This window comes from Chlorocebus sabaeus, chromosome 11, assembly GCF_047675955.1.
Source record: "Chlorocebus sabaeus isolate Y175 chromosome 11, mChlSab1.0.hap1, whole genome shotgun sequence".
Classification (NCBI taxonomy): Eukaryota; Metazoa; Chordata; class Mammalia; order Primates; family Cercopithecidae; genus Chlorocebus; species Chlorocebus sabaeus.
In genome coordinates, this window is record NC_132914.1 from 9,065,844 (window position 1) to 9,083,898 (window position 18,055).

At 33.0% G+C, this 18,055-nt stretch overlaps 2 protein-coding genes across 2 annotated transcripts; both read left to right on the forward strand.

Moving 5' to 3' along the window:
* Positions 1–3,307: 3,307 nt before the first annotated feature.
* LOC103218583 (NKG2-C type II integral membrane protein) lies at positions 3,308–10,314 on the forward strand. Its single transcript, XM_007967625.3, has 7 exons — positions 3,308–3,983; positions 4,358–4,456; positions 4,727–4,771; positions 5,239–5,283; positions 5,825–5,976; positions 7,576–7,676; positions 8,557–10,314. The coding sequence occupies exons 1-7, from the start codon at positions 3,797–3,799 to the stop codon at positions 8,666–8,668; spliced, it is 741 nt and encodes a 246-aa protein (XP_007965816.3). The 5' UTR covers positions 3,308–3,796; the 3' UTR covers positions 8,669–10,314.
* Positions 10,315–10,382: 68 nt separating this feature from the next.
* Positions 10,383–15,654, forward strand: KLRC4 (killer cell lectin like receptor C4). Its single transcript, XM_073020458.1, is given in 5 exon segments — positions 10,383–13,837; positions 14,319–14,417; positions 14,921–14,974; positions 15,520–15,604; positions 15,606–15,654. Coding segments are annotated over 5 exon segments (474 nt in total). The 5' UTR covers positions 10,383–13,650.
* Positions 15,655–18,055: the final 2,401 nt, after the last annotated feature.

Genomic DNA, 18,055 nt, shown 5'->3' on the forward strand with positions numbered 1-18,055 from the left:
GCCTACAGACACATTCCTCAGAAGTATCCCCGTCATTAAGCCAACAATAACAGTATAACACTATTTAATGGCAAACTCCAAGTGGATGTTTGTAGCAGTAGTAGACATCAGTATTTCAAACTTAAATAGAAAACATTAGTGAATGATATGTTATGTGGCATCTTTAGTGAATGATTTTACTGTTTTACTTCCATAATATGATTAACAGAAGAAACCTAGTTAATGAAAATGTAATAAAATGTACATATAAAAAAATTTACTTGTAATAGAAATAGATACAATATAAACACAAACATATATGCATATAACATTATTAATTTATTTTGTGAAAATATATTACAATATATTTTACAGAAAAACATATATACCTACCAACATTAGCCATTCTGATGGAAGGGCAAATAATAATTCTCAGTGCAAAGAAATAAATATGGATTTAAATTTCAACTTTTTAGATTTTAGAGAATGGCCGGGCACAGTGGCTCATGCCTGTAATCCCAGCACTTTGGAAGGCCGAGGCAGATGGATAACGAGGTCAGGAGATTGAGACCATCCTGGCTAACACGGTGAAACCCCATCTACTAAAAATACAAAAAATTAGCTAGGCATGCTAGTGCACACCTGTAATCCCAGCTACTCGGGAGGCTGAGGCAGGAGAATCACTTGAGCCCAGGAGGTGGAGGTTGCAGTGAGCTGAGATGGCACCACTGTACTCCAGCCTGGGCAATAGAATTATGCATAAACATTCACCCTTTTTTTGATAGAAAATAAATGATGAAAAGATTTTATTTAATACGACTAAATAATTTATAGTTTTTTTCCTGATATTCGTATACCATTTTTTTTTAAATTTTGTTTACTTATTTTTGAGACAAGATCTGGCTGTGTCACCCAGTCTGCAGTGCAGTGACACTAACTCAGTTCACTACAGCCTTGACCTCCCAGGCTCAAGCGATCTCCAGTCTCAGCCTCCAGTGCAGCTGGGACTACAAGCAAACACCAGCATCCTCGGCTAATTTTTTTTTTTTTTGGAAGAGATGGGGTTTCATCCTGTGTATCATGCTGACCTCAAACTCCTGAGCTCAAGTGATTCTGGATGCTGGGATCACTGACATGAGCTCCCGCGCCCCGGCATTCATGTATCATTTTACTTATGTTTTTAAAAATCTCTGTTTTCTGTCCTCCCCATTTTTAGGTAGGTGATATCTGAAAAATTGCTTTTACCTCCCTACTTAGTTTAACTTAAGCTTTAATCATTTACAACAAATATTTCTATTAAAATGGAGACAATAAGTCATGATTAGAGAAGGAATCGGTGAACAATATTGTAGGTAGTTTTTTATTAGATCAGTCTCTGGCATAGAGATATAGTTCAGTATTGTTTAATATTTTATTCTTTCAAGAGACATTTATTTTAATCAGAGGAATCTGGTTAACTTACATAAAGAAGAAAAATGAATGAGGGAATTTTAAGAACTACGGCAAAGAAATCAAGAGATAAGTTTGAAAATTCATGTCAGTTACAATTAAGTTGAAAACGTAGCATTTTCTGAAAACAGTGACAAGTACATTAAATTCCGACTGATAAGATTATTTAAATTTTTTATTATGTTAACAGTGATAGAGTTGTATGATAAAAAGTATATAATGCCAACTTTTAGGCACCTTGTCTAAAGGTAGAAAGTAAACACCTATGATACTTTAAAAAAGTTACAAGATTTTGGTGTTTGTGACTGAGAAGGAAACAATCAACTCCATGGGTCAAATCTCTGCTCTCCGCCCATCCTGTCCACTATAAAAATAATTTCTAAGAGGCACTTGAAAATGGACAAACTAAATGCCACCCTAGCCACCCAAAGTCTCCTATATTCTGAAGTGTGTGATGAGATACACTGATTCAAAATAGCCCTAGGGTGAGAATTTCCTGTTCAAATCTGAAGTGACACATTGGCGAGGAATCTACTTTTTCCACTCTTGCCTCACTCTGACCCTTCAAAGGGCAGTCTGTGAAGATCACAGATAAGGTTTGTGTCTTTAAGAGGTAACCTGACCGCTCCACTGAAGGGTGCCTGACTTTCTGGTGACAGAAGGTATGTGTTGCTACTCTCCCTGTTTCTCTACTTGCTCATCTCATTTAGTAGAAGATTGTAAATACTGACTGTGATGCACCTGAGGTAAAGTTTATATAGAGTAAAATCAAAGTAGAACTCTCTTCATGTGAATCATTCAAGGTGAAAAACGAGCCAAAATATAAAATATGTTTGAGAATTTCTTAGAGTTATTGCCTGTGGAGAATCACTCAAGTAGATGCATACATAATAATAGGTTTGCCAATCAATGTAATTCAGAGTGAAACCCATAACCATCATGACAATGAACAGTTCATTTTGGATTTTGTCATCCTTACTGGCTTAATTGTATATTACATTTAGAGCAACCTCTAAAAATTTTTTTTAAAATGGATACCTCAAATTGTGAACGTCAAACATTAATTCTCAATCTCATACCTGGATTTAATGAAAGTAGTTTTAATTTTTAATAAAAGCAAGGATGAAATCGTTTCCATAAAATGCAAATCTAACCTGAATTATAAACAACTGGAAGACCTGAAACAATTGAACCAAACATTGCAAAACAGATATACCACACTGACATGAGATGCCTAATTAATGAGTTATTTTACACACTCTAATGCCAATCAGAAATAATAAAATGGCAATTGTGTTAAAAATAGGCAAAATATATATTATATATTCATTGCCAACATGTGCCAGGTTGTGTGTTTAGTTTTGCATGCAGTATACTTTATAAATTATTTTTGCCAATGTAGATTAGTAAACTAGGTTAGTAGACACGCAGTAATTTAGTAAAGGTCACCCATTATAACTTGCAAAGATAGAATTAATTGTAGTCTCACTGACTACAGAGCTCATTGACTAGATTATTAAATTACATTATCTGAACTATTACAATTACTTATACAACCAAAGCGACCTTCACTGACTTCTACAACCATAGGAGCTTTCTGAAAGTTTGATTGGACACTGTTCTTCCACAGATGGCCCACACGTTTATTCATCATTTTAAGTTTTCCAATTAAGTCCTTAAATTATTACCAATTTCTTGTGTAAAAGAAGCAATTTAAAAATGCATTGTTTTCAATAGTATTTACTTTATGCATAGAGTAATGTACTGTTTTACAAGATATAAGATATATTTTTAAAATCTTAATGAAGTTTCCAATTTCCTAATTTAGAAAAAAAATCATTTGACAATACCTCATGTCCTTTTAAAAAATGAATTTTTAGTATAAGAAGTTACTCTATATGCTAACAGAACTATTTTATGGCACAATATGCTTAACCATCAGGGAATCTTAAAACTATCATAACAAATAGTGTATATGTATTTCTAAATACAGTATTTTAATTGTTAACGTATGCATTCTATTGGTGCTAAATATTTTTGAAGAATTTAAACTTAATTTAATACAAATTTTTTTCATGAACTTCCTATTTCTCACAGGTTTAATGTTTTTATTGTTTCCACTAGTAATATTATGTCAAATCCAGAATATCTCTAAAAAAATACCAATTGTATCATGTGATTTTTGCTTAAAGCTTTAGGAAATTAGTACCAGAATTTTACATTGGTTAACAGCAAAGTAAACATTACCGCTCAGCTCCAACATATGCAGATTGCCTATACCAGGGATCCTATCAAAATATACACCGTTTATAGCTTCTTAAGTACAGTTATCGTAGAGCACAGTCCCTGACACCACACAGCTGCAGAGATGAATAAACAAAGAGGAACCTTCTCAGAAGTGAGTCTGGCCCAGGATCCAAAGAGGCAGCAAAGGAAACCTAAAGGCAATAAAAGCTCCATTTCAGGAACCGAACAGGAAATATTCCAAGTAGAATTAAGCCTTCAAAATCCTTCTCTGAATCATGAAGGGATTGATCAAATATACGAATACCAAGGTAACACATTAAATAGATCTTCAATATTATTGTTCTAGGATGTACAGTTGAATGCAGAAGGGTGGGGAAAGATTAGGGAATATTTTGCACTTGTGAGAATTAGAGTTCATAATTGGGATCTAATATTCTAATATGACATCAGAAGACTAATTTTATTCGGGCATTGTTCAACCGTAATCTGCGATCCACTCATGGAACATCATGTTTTCTGAAAATGAACTGGTATATTCTGAGGGAAAGATTACCAGAGTAGATGTAGATTTAGAGGCCAGAGGTTATCATTATGTTTCCCTGTGCATGTGGGTTCTCTAGTATGGAATCCTAATCAACTCTCTATCTCCCCTCTCTCAGTGCCTCTGTTTCTCTCCCTGCAGGTTTACTGCCACCTCCAGAGAAGCTCACTGCTGAGGTCCTGGGAATCATTTGCATTGTCCTGATGGCCACTGTGTTAAAAACAATAGTTCTTATTCCTTGTAAGCACATTCTTGAAAGATTAGACGGGAACATTTTACTTTAATGCTTGGAAGTGCCTCAAAATATTTCATCCTGTTGGAATAGAACTCTCATTGTAATGTTTATTTCAGAGATCTATTACTTCATTTATTTTTATAGAAAAAGTTAATTTCATTAAAGATTGTCCCCATTTTAAATAACACATAAAGTTTCAAAGTAAGAAACTAAACTTGTTATGGTTTATCTAGGTATTAGTTTTTATGAAAATCATTTTAATTTTTCTGTTACAGTCCCGGAGCAGAGCAATTCTTCCCCGAATACAAGAACCCAGAAAGGTACATTTTTATTTTCAACGTTCAGATATTAGTATAATTTGGACCCAAAAGTAATATGGTTATTCTGAATTTTTCACAACATAAATAACAAAATCATTGTAGAGAATATGTGTTTGTTTTTTTGTGTGTGTAATCTATCTATCTATATATACACACATACACATACAATGTATTTTCTGAATTCATAATTCAAATGCATGCTATAGGAGAAAAGTATTTAGAAAAACAAATTAATTTTTGAAAGTGGTTACGTCAAATACTACAAGAGATGGTGAAGTTTTGTACTAAAGTCTTTAAAAATATTTCTTTCGATGATCTATTCATTTATTTTTAGAGAAAAAGTGAATTTTATTAAAGACTGTCCCCATTTTAAATAACACACAAAGTTTCAAAGTAAGAAAGTAAACTCGTTATGGTTTATCTAGATATTAGTTTTTATAAAACTCATTTTAATTTTTCTATTACAGTCCTGGAACAGAACAATTCTTTCCCGAATACAAGAACCCAGAAAGGTACACTTTTATTTTCAATGTTCTGATATTAGTACAATTTATATTTTGTGTCTGGTTTAAGGCATGTAAAAGAATGATGGCATTTTTCCAGAAAATAAGCCATAAAATTCAGCCATAAATATTTATAAACCAAGATTATAAGGCAGCATTTCCTTTTCTCCAATAAGTAGAAATACTCACTTAAAATCATTCTACTGTTTTTCTCCCAATTAACACAAGTTTCCTACTGCTATGAGATGATATGAATGAATAATTTTACTATCCTAAAAAAGCAGTTATGTATCAGTGATGTTCAAGACATGTGGAGAGTGTATTTTTGTTTGTTGGTTTGTTTTATATGGGAACACAATTAGGGATGACAGGCTAACCCAGTGCATGTGTGTATGACTGACTCGGTTATTAAAAAATATATATTTATAAGCCTGTAAAGATATATAAGTATGTTAAGCACATATAGGTTTATACTGTTGCAAATATGTAAACTAATTTTCATTTGTAAACATTCATATTGTTCTGCATAGTAATTCATATCTTTATTTAGTACATCATTGTGGCCATTGTCCTGAGGAGTGGATTACATATTCCAACAGTTGTTATTACATTGGCAAGGAAAAAAGAACTTGGGCAGAGAGTTTGCTGGACTGTGCTTCGAAGAACTCTAGTCTGCTTTCTATAGATAATGAAGACGAAATGGTAAGATATAAATGTTTCAAACATTTTAGGAAAAGCTTCTTTCAGTGAATAATACATTTGTAGGAAATATCCATGTGTGTGTACATATAATTATCTGATATATTTTCAAGTTTATGTATTATTCAATTGATTGACTTAATAATGTGTTTGAAGTTATATACTACTAATGTACTTTTATTTTCAGTTTTTGCTTTTCAAAGAAAACCAAGCTTCTATAAATACTTTGAATCCACAATAAATGTTGCTATCCAATTTTATCGGGCATAATATGATCTGGTCATGCAGATTGATCACAAAGTGCATGAACTCATGTGATACAAGTCAGACCATGAAGTAAAAGTTTCCAGCTCTAGCAGTTCCACCCTTGTGTATACACTCATCACTTACCCTGACTCCTCTCCAAAACACTGTATTGACTTTTAATATTATAAATAGCATTTGCCTGTTCTTGAATTTATATAAAGGGAATCATACAGTGTGAATTTCATGTCTGTCTTTTTCACTCCTAGCTGATAGTTCTGCAATTCCTCCATATTATTGCAGTTATCAGTAGTATGTTACTGTTCACTGCTGTACTATGTACAAAGAACACTAAGAATCCATTGAGTCCTTGTCGCTGGGTGGGGAAGTGGGTCTCCTGCCCTCAGGGACAAAGAGGACCCTGGGTGGTGCACTGGTAGTCATGGGGTCGCTTTGCTGATCCTCCTCACCCGCATCCACCCTAGTGTCCCTTGGAATGAGAAGAAAGCACTTCCTCTGGCTGTACTGATAGCAGGTCTTCTGGTAGCTCATCCTCGCCAGTGGTACCAGCCTTGCCTGGTGGTGTGGAGGGGACTCCACTTCAATACAGAGCAGGAGTGAGCTTTGCTGGGCCTCCTCCTGTTGCCAGGTTGGGTGTGGGGAAACAGCAGGCTTAGGTCACCTTCTTCTGTCGGGTGGGGGACTTCACATGCTCGCTCAGATACTTTGTTGAATCCTGATGATAGGGTCCCAGACAATTTCATCTTCCTCTTTCCACCTTTCAGAGTTCTCCATTGCTTTTGTCTTTCATTAATCCCAGAGTTTATAGTTATTTTTAGTAGGAAGTAGCAGAGAGAGATGGGTCTACAGCACCTGGTCAGGACCACTGTTATTCCACCAAAACCAAATCAGATAAAAAAGTGAAGGCTTATCTAGTTAAAGAATGGTGTGGTACCCAGAAAACCCAATCTGTAGCTTCTGTGTCATTTATTTCCGAATGACAACCTCTCATTTCTCTTCTAAATCTCCAACCTGGGAAATATAGTACAAAAATAGATTGATTTCATCACAGTATCTGGAGGAATGAATGCACAGTATCAGGAAACTTACTTAAATCCTTCCTGTGTTTATTCAGTCAATTGGGGTAACTATTATAATGCAAGAATTAAAATATCTTTATTAACATGAAAATAACAATGAAAGTACTAAGTATAAACATTGAAGAGTTCATTTATATCAAAATCATAAATATTTATGAAAGTTTTTGGTACCGCAAATAGTGGTCTTCAACTTTAATATATTGTTTTTATAATGTTTTTGTAAGTATTATTTAAGTGAAAATTCTTTCTTTTCTTTTAGAAATTTCTGACCGCCATTTTACCTTCCTCATGGATTGGTGTGTTTCGTGACAGCAGTCATCATCCATGGGTGACAATAAACGGTCTGACTTTCAAACATGAGTAAGTTGTTTTGTACGGTGCCATATAAAAATATATATAAAGGATAAAGTCAGAAGACTAATATGAATAAATTTATGTGGAATCATATACATGAAGAAAGATGTGGAAAGTTAGTGAAATGTTGATATAAATATTTCACAATAGACCATAGTAGTCCCTATATGTCAACCGCTCATTGGTCAGCTAGTAACTTTCTTGGTTATGAGATGGAGTAGGGATATCTAATCTTTGGCTTCTCTGGGCCACATTAGAAGAATAGTATTGGGCCACACATAAAATACACTAACACTAATGATAGCTGATGAGCTAAACAAAAAAAATTGCAAAAATATCTCAGAATGTTTTCAGAAAGTTTACATATTTGTGTTTAGTCACATTAACAGCTGCCTGGGCCACATGTGGTCCATGGTCCGTGAGTTGGACAAGCTTGAGATGGACTATCAGGGAATTACAGTGCTTGTTTTCATTAAAAAGCCACCCTTATTTTATTTAAGAATATCCTCAAAGTACAAGAGTACTGCTGTTGGCATATTGCTTATAATTTTTTATTAGTAGTTATTGTTGTCAATCTCCTGTTGTGCCTAATTTATAAATTAAACTTTATTGTATTTAGGAATGTGTAGACACAACAAAATCTCTCTATAGGTTCTGTACTATCTGCCATTTCAGACAGCCACTGGGGTCTTGAAACATATCCCCCGTGGATGAAGGGAGGACTACTGTATTCAGTTTTCAGAATAATGACTTTTAGTAATAGTATATGAAAAATTTAATTACCCTTTTTCTTAAACTTGTTTTCTTACAGTACATGGAAAATGTTCTTGTCTCATGAATCGTTTGCATAAAATGTAACAGAATTATGGATTTTTCTCCATTACAGGATAAAAGACTCAGATCATGCTGAATATAACTGTGCGATGCTACATCTAGATAGACTTAAATCAGTCCAGTGTGGATCTTCAAAAAGATATTATTGTAAGCATAAGCTTTAGAATGAAAGTATTTGAGTTTGCAGTGCATCAGATAAATTTTATATTTGTTAACATAGAAATGATATGATTGCATAAGTCTTAAAATGAATTGCATTATTTGCTCTAATAAGAAGAAAATTCTAAATCGATTATTGAAATATAATGCACACAATTTAAAAAGTACAGATATCCTAGCATTTATGTCGGGTTCCTTTTGCTAAACATGTTTGTGGCATTCGGCCTTCCTAAAAGTTGCAGGTTTTGTGGGTCAGTTTATATGAAGTGTCAAGAACAAGCAAAACCATGGAGAAAGAAAGTAAAAGAGCGCTGCCAATGCCTAAGGGAGGTTGAAATAGGAGGTGGCCACTAATTGCTAGAATGTTTCTTTGTGTCAGTGATGAAAACTTTTTAAATTTCAGTAGTGGTGATGGTTGTAACTCTGTGAATATACTAAAAATCACTGATTTTTAATTATTTTAAGCGGATGAAATTTATACTATGTACAAGATACCTCAATAAAGCTCTCCAAAAAAAAATAATAATACTGTCCTGGGATTGCTTGGGTCTGCATTTAACCTCTAAAGTAATATTTAAAGATTAGCTTCCCTACTTTTCCAATCAATATCATATTGTGCCCTTCAATGTACTGGGTTCAATGTACTGGGATCTCTTTAATCTCTCTCCATTATATTATATATTTTGGGGGATTGAATCATACAGAAATGCAGATATTTTACATTCATGCTTTTGTAAATGGCATTCTGATTTTAATATTCCCTTTAATAATTTTTATTACTGTAAATAGTAATACAATTGATGTCTGCATTTTGATTTTGTACCTAGTTATTTCACTTATTTTACATATTTAAATCTATCATTTCAAACATAGATTTTTCTGGATTTTCTATATAAACAGCAATTTTTTCTGCAAATAATCACACTTTTATTTTTTCTATCCATGTGCCATAACTTATTTTTTCTTCATTTATTTTCTCTGGCTAGTGCTTTATATCCATAGTCGAATAGAAGGTACAATCAAATTTTGCGTGTATCATATGTATCATTTTCTGGTTTTGGCAAAAAATAATTCAACATATTATTCATATTTACAAAGTTTGGTCTTTTTTTATCACATCTTTCTTATATTGAAGCAGTTTTATAATATTCTTTTTTTCTAATAGATTTTATCAATTGTAACATTTTTATTATTTTTTGTTACTCAGAATGATATGTGTTTTCTTTATACAACATTTTATAAAATAAATTAGTTTTATTTTTGTCAAATGTTAAACTAGGCTTTGTTTCCGAAACAAATCCATGCAGATCATTGTATATTGCCCCTTATAAAATATCAGTGCACTTATTTTATCTAGGGTAAGATTTGTTTCTTTATCCATGTTCACAAGGATATTTGACCATGTTTTTATTTATAGCTATGAAAAGTTTTGGTCTCAAGGCTATCTTGGGAAGATTTTCTCTTTTTCTATAACCTGGAAGCATCTGTTAAGAGTACTGCTTTAGCCATGAAAAAGGATGAGTTCATGTCCTTTGCAGGGACATGGATGAAGCTGGAAACCATCATTCTCAGCAAACTATCACAAGGACAGAAAACCAAACACCACGTGTTCTCACTCATAGGTGGGAATTGAACAATGAGAACACATGGACACAGGGAGGGGAACATCACATACCGGGGCCTGTCGGGGAGTGGGGGATTGGGGAAGGAGGTATTAGGAGAAATACCTAATACCTTTTATATTAGGTATTAGGAGAAGTACCTAATGTAAATGACAAGTTGATGGGTGCAGCAAACCAACCTGGCACATCTATGCTTGTGTAACAAACCTGAACACTGTGCACATGTACCCTAGAACTTAAAATATAGTAGTAATAATGAAGAGTACCACTTTATTTTTAAATGTTATTGTTCACTAGTGATGCCATCTGAGTTTGCAGGCTATTTTTGTAGAAAAGTTTATGTCTAAACTAATGTCTTCAGTACATGTAGGGTTTACTCAGATTTCTATTTGAGGTACTATATTTTGGTAATGAGCATTTCCTAGGAATTTTCCATTTCATATGGACATTAAATGCATTGATAATATAGTTTTATCGCCTGTTTAATAACTCTAAATACCATAATGGTATTGCCATGTTTAACTAGAAATAAAATATCTGTGCCTTTTCAAAATCTTCCTTTAGTAGTCTTTTGTGACCATTCATCTTGATAATTTATTTGGCCCATATGTTATTTAGACATACATTACTGAATTAAAAACCATATAAGGTTCTCAGATTTTTGTTTATTGACTTCTGTTGTAGGTAAAATATAGTTAGAACATTTTCTATGAAACTGGAAATGTTCATCCCTCTATAAATGTGGTTCATGTGGTGAGGTACTGGTTTTAAATGTTATTTACTTTTTATTAATTAATGTTAAATTTGAATAGGTACATTTTGACTGTCTCCTGGCCAAGCTTGCCTAGTGGTACTACATTGAAATTGAGTATATGTGTGAGTGCATGTGTGAATGTATTCATATGAGTGATAGTTACTTGTCTAGTTTAAATCTTTCTACAGGCTCACTGGCCTGTCTTGTATTAAGCATCAAGAGAAGAGTCTTTAAAATCCCATTTATGATTGTTTGCTTGTTCACTTTATTCAATTATATGTTGAATTTGTATCATTAGGTATATGCAATGATAAAAAATATGTTACTAATGGTTTGGAAAATTAATTTATCGTTATGAAGCATATTTCCCCAATTTCAGTAAATTTTATCTCAGCTCACTGCACCCCGACCTTACCTCCAAGGCTCAAGCGATCCTCCCACCTCAGCCACCAGAGTAGCTGGCTACAGGCAAATACCACCATGCTGGCTAATTTTTGTATTTTTTTGTAGAGATGAGATTTCATCATGTTGACCAGGCTGGTCTTGAACTCCTGAGCTCAAGAAATCTACACGTCTTGCTCTCCCAAGTTGCTGGGATTACTGACATAAGCCACCGCACCTGAGTGCTCATGTACCATTTAGCTTGTGTTTTTAAAATCTACTTTTTCTGCCTTCCCTATTTTTAACTAAGTGATGTTTTAAAAATTACTTTTCCCTCTCTATATAGTTTGATTTAAGCATTAGTCGTTTACAACAAATATTCCTATTAAAATGCAGACAGTTATGATTGGAAAATAAATCAATGAACAATATAATGAATGGATTTTTATATTTCAGTCTGGTGTGGTGATATAGTACAATATTGTTTAATAATTTATTCTTCCCAGAGACATCTCCTTTAGTAGAAGATTGTAAATATTAAATGTGATGCAACAAGGTAAAGTTAATACAGAATAAAATCAAATTAGAACTGTCTTTACATGAATAATTCAGGGTGAAAAACAACCCAAAATATAACATATGTTTGAGGATTTTTAAAAGTATTTACATGATTGCCTGTGGAGAATTAGTCAGGTACATGCATACATAATAATAGGTTTGTTGGTCAGTATAATTTAGAGTGTAACCAATAAATATCATGACAATGAAGAATTAATTTGAAATTTTATAATCATTATGGATGTAATAATACTTTATATGTAGCCCAGACTTTAATAATCAATATACATCAAATTGTGAATGTCAAACATAATTTCTCATACACATATTTAATTGAAGCAGATTTTATTTTTTTAAGAAAACAATAATGAAGTAGTTTCCATAAAATGCAAATCTAATCTTAATTATAAATAATAGGATGACTTAAAAAAATGGAGCCAAACAAACATTGTAGAAAAGATGTACTACACTGATATCAGTCTCCTACCTAATTAGTTATTTTACACACTCAGTATGAATTAGAAATAATAAAATGGCAATTGTGTTAAAAATAATTAAATTTTAAATAAATTAAATTATAAATAAATTAAATTATAAGTTAAAAATAAATAATTGAGGGCTAATATGTGCCAGGTTGTATAAGTGTTTTACATACATTATACTTTATAAATTACTTTCCCCAATCTAGATTAGTAAACTGGGGTTGTAGACACTAAGTAACTTTGTAAACGGTCATGCATTATGAGTTTCAAAGGTCTAATTAATTTTAGGTCTCACTGGCTACAGAGCTCATTGACTAGATTATTAAATTATATTTTCCGATTTATTACAATTACTTACACAACCAAAGTGACCCTCATTGCCTTTTAAAACAGCCACAGGATCTTTCTGAAAGTTTGAACCTAAAGTGTTCTTTCACAGATGGTCCGAACTTATATTTATCATTTTCAGTTTTCCTTTAAACCAATTAGCAATCACTTCTGTAAAATAAACAGTTCAATGATTTTCTATAGTAATTAGTTTATGCCTAAGTTAATGTAATATTTTACAAGGTATAAAATATTTCTTTAAAATTTTAACAGTTTTTCTGATGTCCTCAATCATTCAGAATAAAAAACATTTGCCAAGACCTCATGCCCTTTTAGTAAATGAACGTAAGTCACTAACTTAATGTACTTTGGTATTAAAAGTTGCTCTATACGCTAACAAACTATTCCTCCATCTTTAGCATTCAATCCTTACATTAATGAATTTTAAAATTGTCATACAATTAGTGTGTTTTATTTTCAGGTTTCCATTTTAGTGTTTTACACAGGTATTGGTGATAAAATATTTCTGTAGAATCTGACTTTAAATTAAAGAAGATATTTATTTTCATTTACTTCTTAGTTTTCACAAACATATTGTTTTTTATTGTTCCCATTAATAATATTATGTCAAATACAGAATACCTTTAAAAAAATGACCTATTGTTTAATGAGATTTCAGTTTAAAACTTTAGGAAATTGGTACTAGACTTTTATATTGGTCAACAGTAAAATGAACATTATTACTCAGCCACCAACACATGCAGTTTGCCTATACCAGGGATCCTGTCAAAATATACACCATTCATAGCTTCTTAAGTGCAGTTATCATAGAGCACAGTCCATGACATCACACAGCTGCAGAGATGAATAAACAAAGAGGAACCTAGTCCGAAGTGAGTCTGGCCCAGGACCCAAGGAGGCAGCAAAGGAAACTTAAGGGCAATAAAAGCTCCATTTCAGGAACCGAACAGAAAATATTCCAAGTAGAATTAAACCTTCAAAATGCTTCTTCGGATCATCAAGGGAATGACAAGACATATCACTGCAAAGGTAAAACGTTAAATAGATCTTCAATATTATTATTCTAGGATGTGCAGTTGAATGCAGAAGGGTGGGGAAAGATTAGGGAATATTTTGCACTTGTGACAATCAGAGGTCAAAAGTCAGGATCTAATATTTTAATATGAAATCTGAAGCCTGATTTTATTCAGGCATTGTTCAGTTGTAATCTGTGATCAACAACTCATGGAGCATTATATTTACTGAAAATGAACTGGTATATTCTGAGAGAAACATTACTATAGTAGATGTAGATTTAGAGGCCAGAGTTTATCCTTTTTTTTTTTTTTTAATACTTTAAATTCTAGGGTACATGTGCACAACGTGCAGGTTTGTTACATATATATATACTTGTGCCGTGTTGGTGTGCTGCGTTTATCTTTGTTTCCCTGTGCATGTGGGTTCTCTTATATGTAAACCTCATCAACTCTCTATCTCCCCTCTCTCAGTGCCTCTATTTCTCTCCCTGCAGGTTTACTGCCACCTCCAGAGAAGCTCACTGCTGAGGTCCTGGGAATCATTTGCATTGTCCTGATGGCCGCTGTGTTAAAAACAATAGTTCTTATTCCTTGTAAGTGTATTATTGAAAGATTATAAGGGAACTTTTCACTGTAATGATTGGAAGTGCCTTGAAACATTTCATAATAATGAGGATTACAACTCTCTTTTTAATGTATATATCTGAATCCCAAGATAATACGGTTCTTCTGAACTTTTCAAAATTATAAGTAACAGAATAATTGTAGAAAATATTTGTTTATTTGTGTGTGTGTGTTAAATATGTATGTATATATAATACACACAGAGATGTATAATGATTTCATGATTCAAAGACACGATTTAAGAAAAAAATATTTAGAAAAACAAATTAATTTTTGAAAGTGGTTAAATCAAATACTATAAGAGATGGTGAAGTTTTATGCTAATGGCTTTAAAAATATTTGTTTTAAAGATCGTTTTTATTTCAGATTGTTCCAGTTTAAAATAATTTAAAATTTTGTATTTCAAAGTAAGCAACTGAAATTATGGTTTATCTAGGTGTTAATTTTGTAAGAATTACTTTAATTTTTCTAGGTATCAGAGTACTGGAGCAGAACAATTTTTCCCTGAATACAAGAATCCAGAAAGGTACATTATGATTGTCAGTGTTCTGATGTTAGTACAGTTTATATTTTGTCTCTATTTTAAGGGATGCAAAATGACAAGAAAAATTTTGGGGAGAATAAACTATAGCACTAAGCCATAAATGTTTATAAAATAAAGATTACATGAGGGCAATTCCTTTTCTCCAATAACAAGTAGAAATACTCAGTTAAAATCATTATACCCTCTTGTTGCATTTAATTAACTGAAATTTCCTAATACTATAAGATGATAAGAGATAAATAATTTTACTATACTTAAAAAGCAGTTTTGTTCAGTGATGTTTAAGACGTGTAGGGTGAATTTTTGTTTGCTGGTTTGCTTTATATGGGAACACAATTAAGGGATGAGAGGTGGACCTTACATTGTGCATGTGTGTGTGAGTGACTAGTTGTTTTAAAATATATATTTAACAGCCTATGAGGATGCATAGATATTGTGTACCTATGTGTTTATAGCTTTGCAAATCTATAAAATAATTTTAATTTGTAAATATATTGTTCTGCATAGTAACTCATATCTTTATTTAGCATATGACTGTGGCCATTGTCCTGAGGAGTGGATTACCTATTCCAACAGTTGTTGTTACATTGGTAAGGAAAAAAGAACTTGGGAAGAGAGTTTGCTGACCTGTGCTTCAAAGAACTCTAGTCTGCTTTCTATAGATAACGAAGAAGAAATGGTAAGACGTAAATGTTTCAACACTTTACTAAAAGCTTATTTCCGTCAATATCATATTTGTAGAAATCATCCATATGTTTATACATATTTAATTCATATATTTTAAGTCTGTGTAATATTCAACTGACTTCATAATATGTTATATTCATATACTGTTAATGCACATTTGATGATTTCCAGTTTTGCTTTTCATGGAAACCCATTCTTCTATGAATATTTTTATCCCAAAATAAATATAAAGAAAACTAAGCATGTCATAGTCATTCATATTGATCACAAAGTGAATGGATTCATGATACAAGGCAGATCATGAAATAGAAGTTTCCAGCCCCAGCAATCCTGCCCCTGTATATGCCGTCCTCCCTTTTCCTGCCTCCTCTCCAAACCTTTGTATTGACTTTTAATGTGATAAATAAGCTTTGCCTGTTTCTGGATTTATGTCGAGGGAATCATACAGTGTGCATTTTCATTTGTGTCTTCTTTTACTCCTATATGATATTTGTGTAACAATGCAGTTAGCTGTTGTTTGTTACTGTTCATTGCTGCATGATGTACATAGAACACTTACAATCCATTCAGTCCTGTGTCTCTGGATAGGGAAAGGAGTCTTATGTCCTCAGGGACAAAAAGGAACCTGGATGTGCACATGTAGTCATGGGGTTCCTTTGTTGATCCCTCTCGCCCGCACCTACCCTGGTGTCTTTTGGTTTGGGAGGAGAAGCACTTCCTCTAGCTCCTAACTGGTAGCAGGTCTCCTGGTAGATCATCCTTGCCAGTGGTACCAGCCTTGCCTGGTGTTGCTTTCAATACAGAGCAGGAGTGGGTTTAGCTGAGCCACCTCCCGTTGCTCTGAGAAACAGAGGACTAGTTCACTTTCTTCTGCTGAGTGGGGGACTGAAGATGTCCGGACACTCTGATGATCCCTGATTCTGGAGTCCCAAACCATTTTTCCACCCTCTTTCCACCTTTCAGAGTCTTCCTATGTGTCTTTCATTGCTTGCAGAGTTTAGAGTTGTATTTAGTAGGGAGTAGCAGAGAAGAAGGAGTGATGTACCTGGTCAAGACCATTGTTACTCCACCAAAACCGAATCAAATAAAAGTGAGCGCTTATCTAGTTAGAGTGGTGTGGTGCCCAGAAAAGCCCATTTTTGGCCTCTGTGTCATTTATTTCCTCAATGGCAACCTTTCAATTTCCTTCTAAACTTCAAGAAGGAAAAGTTCCACTATGAGAAACATGTTGGAAAAATACATTTATTTAATCAGAATATCTGGAGAAAAGCATGTGCAGTATCAGGACGTTTATTTCAGTTCTTACTGTGTCTGTCTTACCAACCCAGGCAACTATTAAATTACATGAATCACAATTTTGCTTATTAAAATAAGAAGAATGAATGTACTAAGCATAAAAATTGAAGAGCTACTTTTAAGTCAAAATTACAAAAATTTGTAACAGTTTTTTACACTATAAAAGTCGTTTTCAAGCTTACTATTTTGTTTAATGTATTTATTTTGTTTTGAAAATTAAGCATCCTATGAAAGAATGTATTACCTGTACTTTTAAAAATTAATAAAAGTTTATAATTCAAAGAAAGCACCTAAAAATTAATAAAATCTTTGATAATTATTATTTAAATGAAAATTTTGTATTTTCCATTAGAAACTTCTGGGCTCCCTGTCAGTTCTCTCATGGGTTGGTGTCTCTCGTAGCAGCAGTGATCATCCATGGGTGTCAATAAATGGCTCAATGTTCAAATTGAAGTAAGTTTTTTGAATGATGCTATATAGTAGAAGAATATAAAAAGGTTCAGAATAACATTGTGAATAAATATAAGTGCAATTATAGCCATAAATAAAGATGTTGACAGTTAATGAAATGTTGAAATAAATATTAAGGAACGATCCACAATTACATTTTCTGTGGTTTTAGTTACCCAGGCTCAACCACAGCCAAAACTATTAAAAGGAAATCTCTAGGAAGAAAAAATTCATGAGTTTTAAATTGTTCACTGTTCTGAGTAGTGTGATCAAATCCTTTCTGTAGTGTATGGATCCATCTCACCTGGGACATGAATCATTGCTTCATCCAGGATACCTGCATAGCCTAAGTTCCCTGTCCACTAGTCACTCAGCTGTCTCAGTTATGAGATCGACTGAGGTGGTATTGTACCATTTGTGTCCAAGTCACTGTTAGTTTACTTAATAAGGACCCCAAAATGCAAGAGTATTTATGCTGGTATATTGTTATAATTGTTCTTTTTCATTATTATTAGTTTGTTTTAATCTCTTAATGGGCCTAATTTATAAATTAAACTTTATCAAAGGTGTGTATGTATAGATAAAACACAGTATATATACAGTTCAGTACCATCTATGATTTCAGACATC

What these genes read in the sequence shown, in the direction of transcription:
- LOC103218583 (XM_007967625.3), top strand. Translation starts at nt 3,797, where the DNA reads ATGAATAAACAAAGAGGAACCTTCTCAGAAGTGAGTCTGGCCCAGGAT. An exon ending in AACAATAGTTCTTATTCCTT is followed by an intron (nt 4,457 to 4,726) that starts GTAAGCACATTC and finishes TTTCTGTTACAG; the next exon opens with TCCCGGAGCAGAGCAATTCT. An exon ending in TAGATAATGAAGACGAAATG is followed by an intron (nt 5,977 to 7,575) that starts GTAAGATATAAA and finishes CTTTTCTTTTAG; the next exon opens with AAATTTCTGACCGCCATTTT.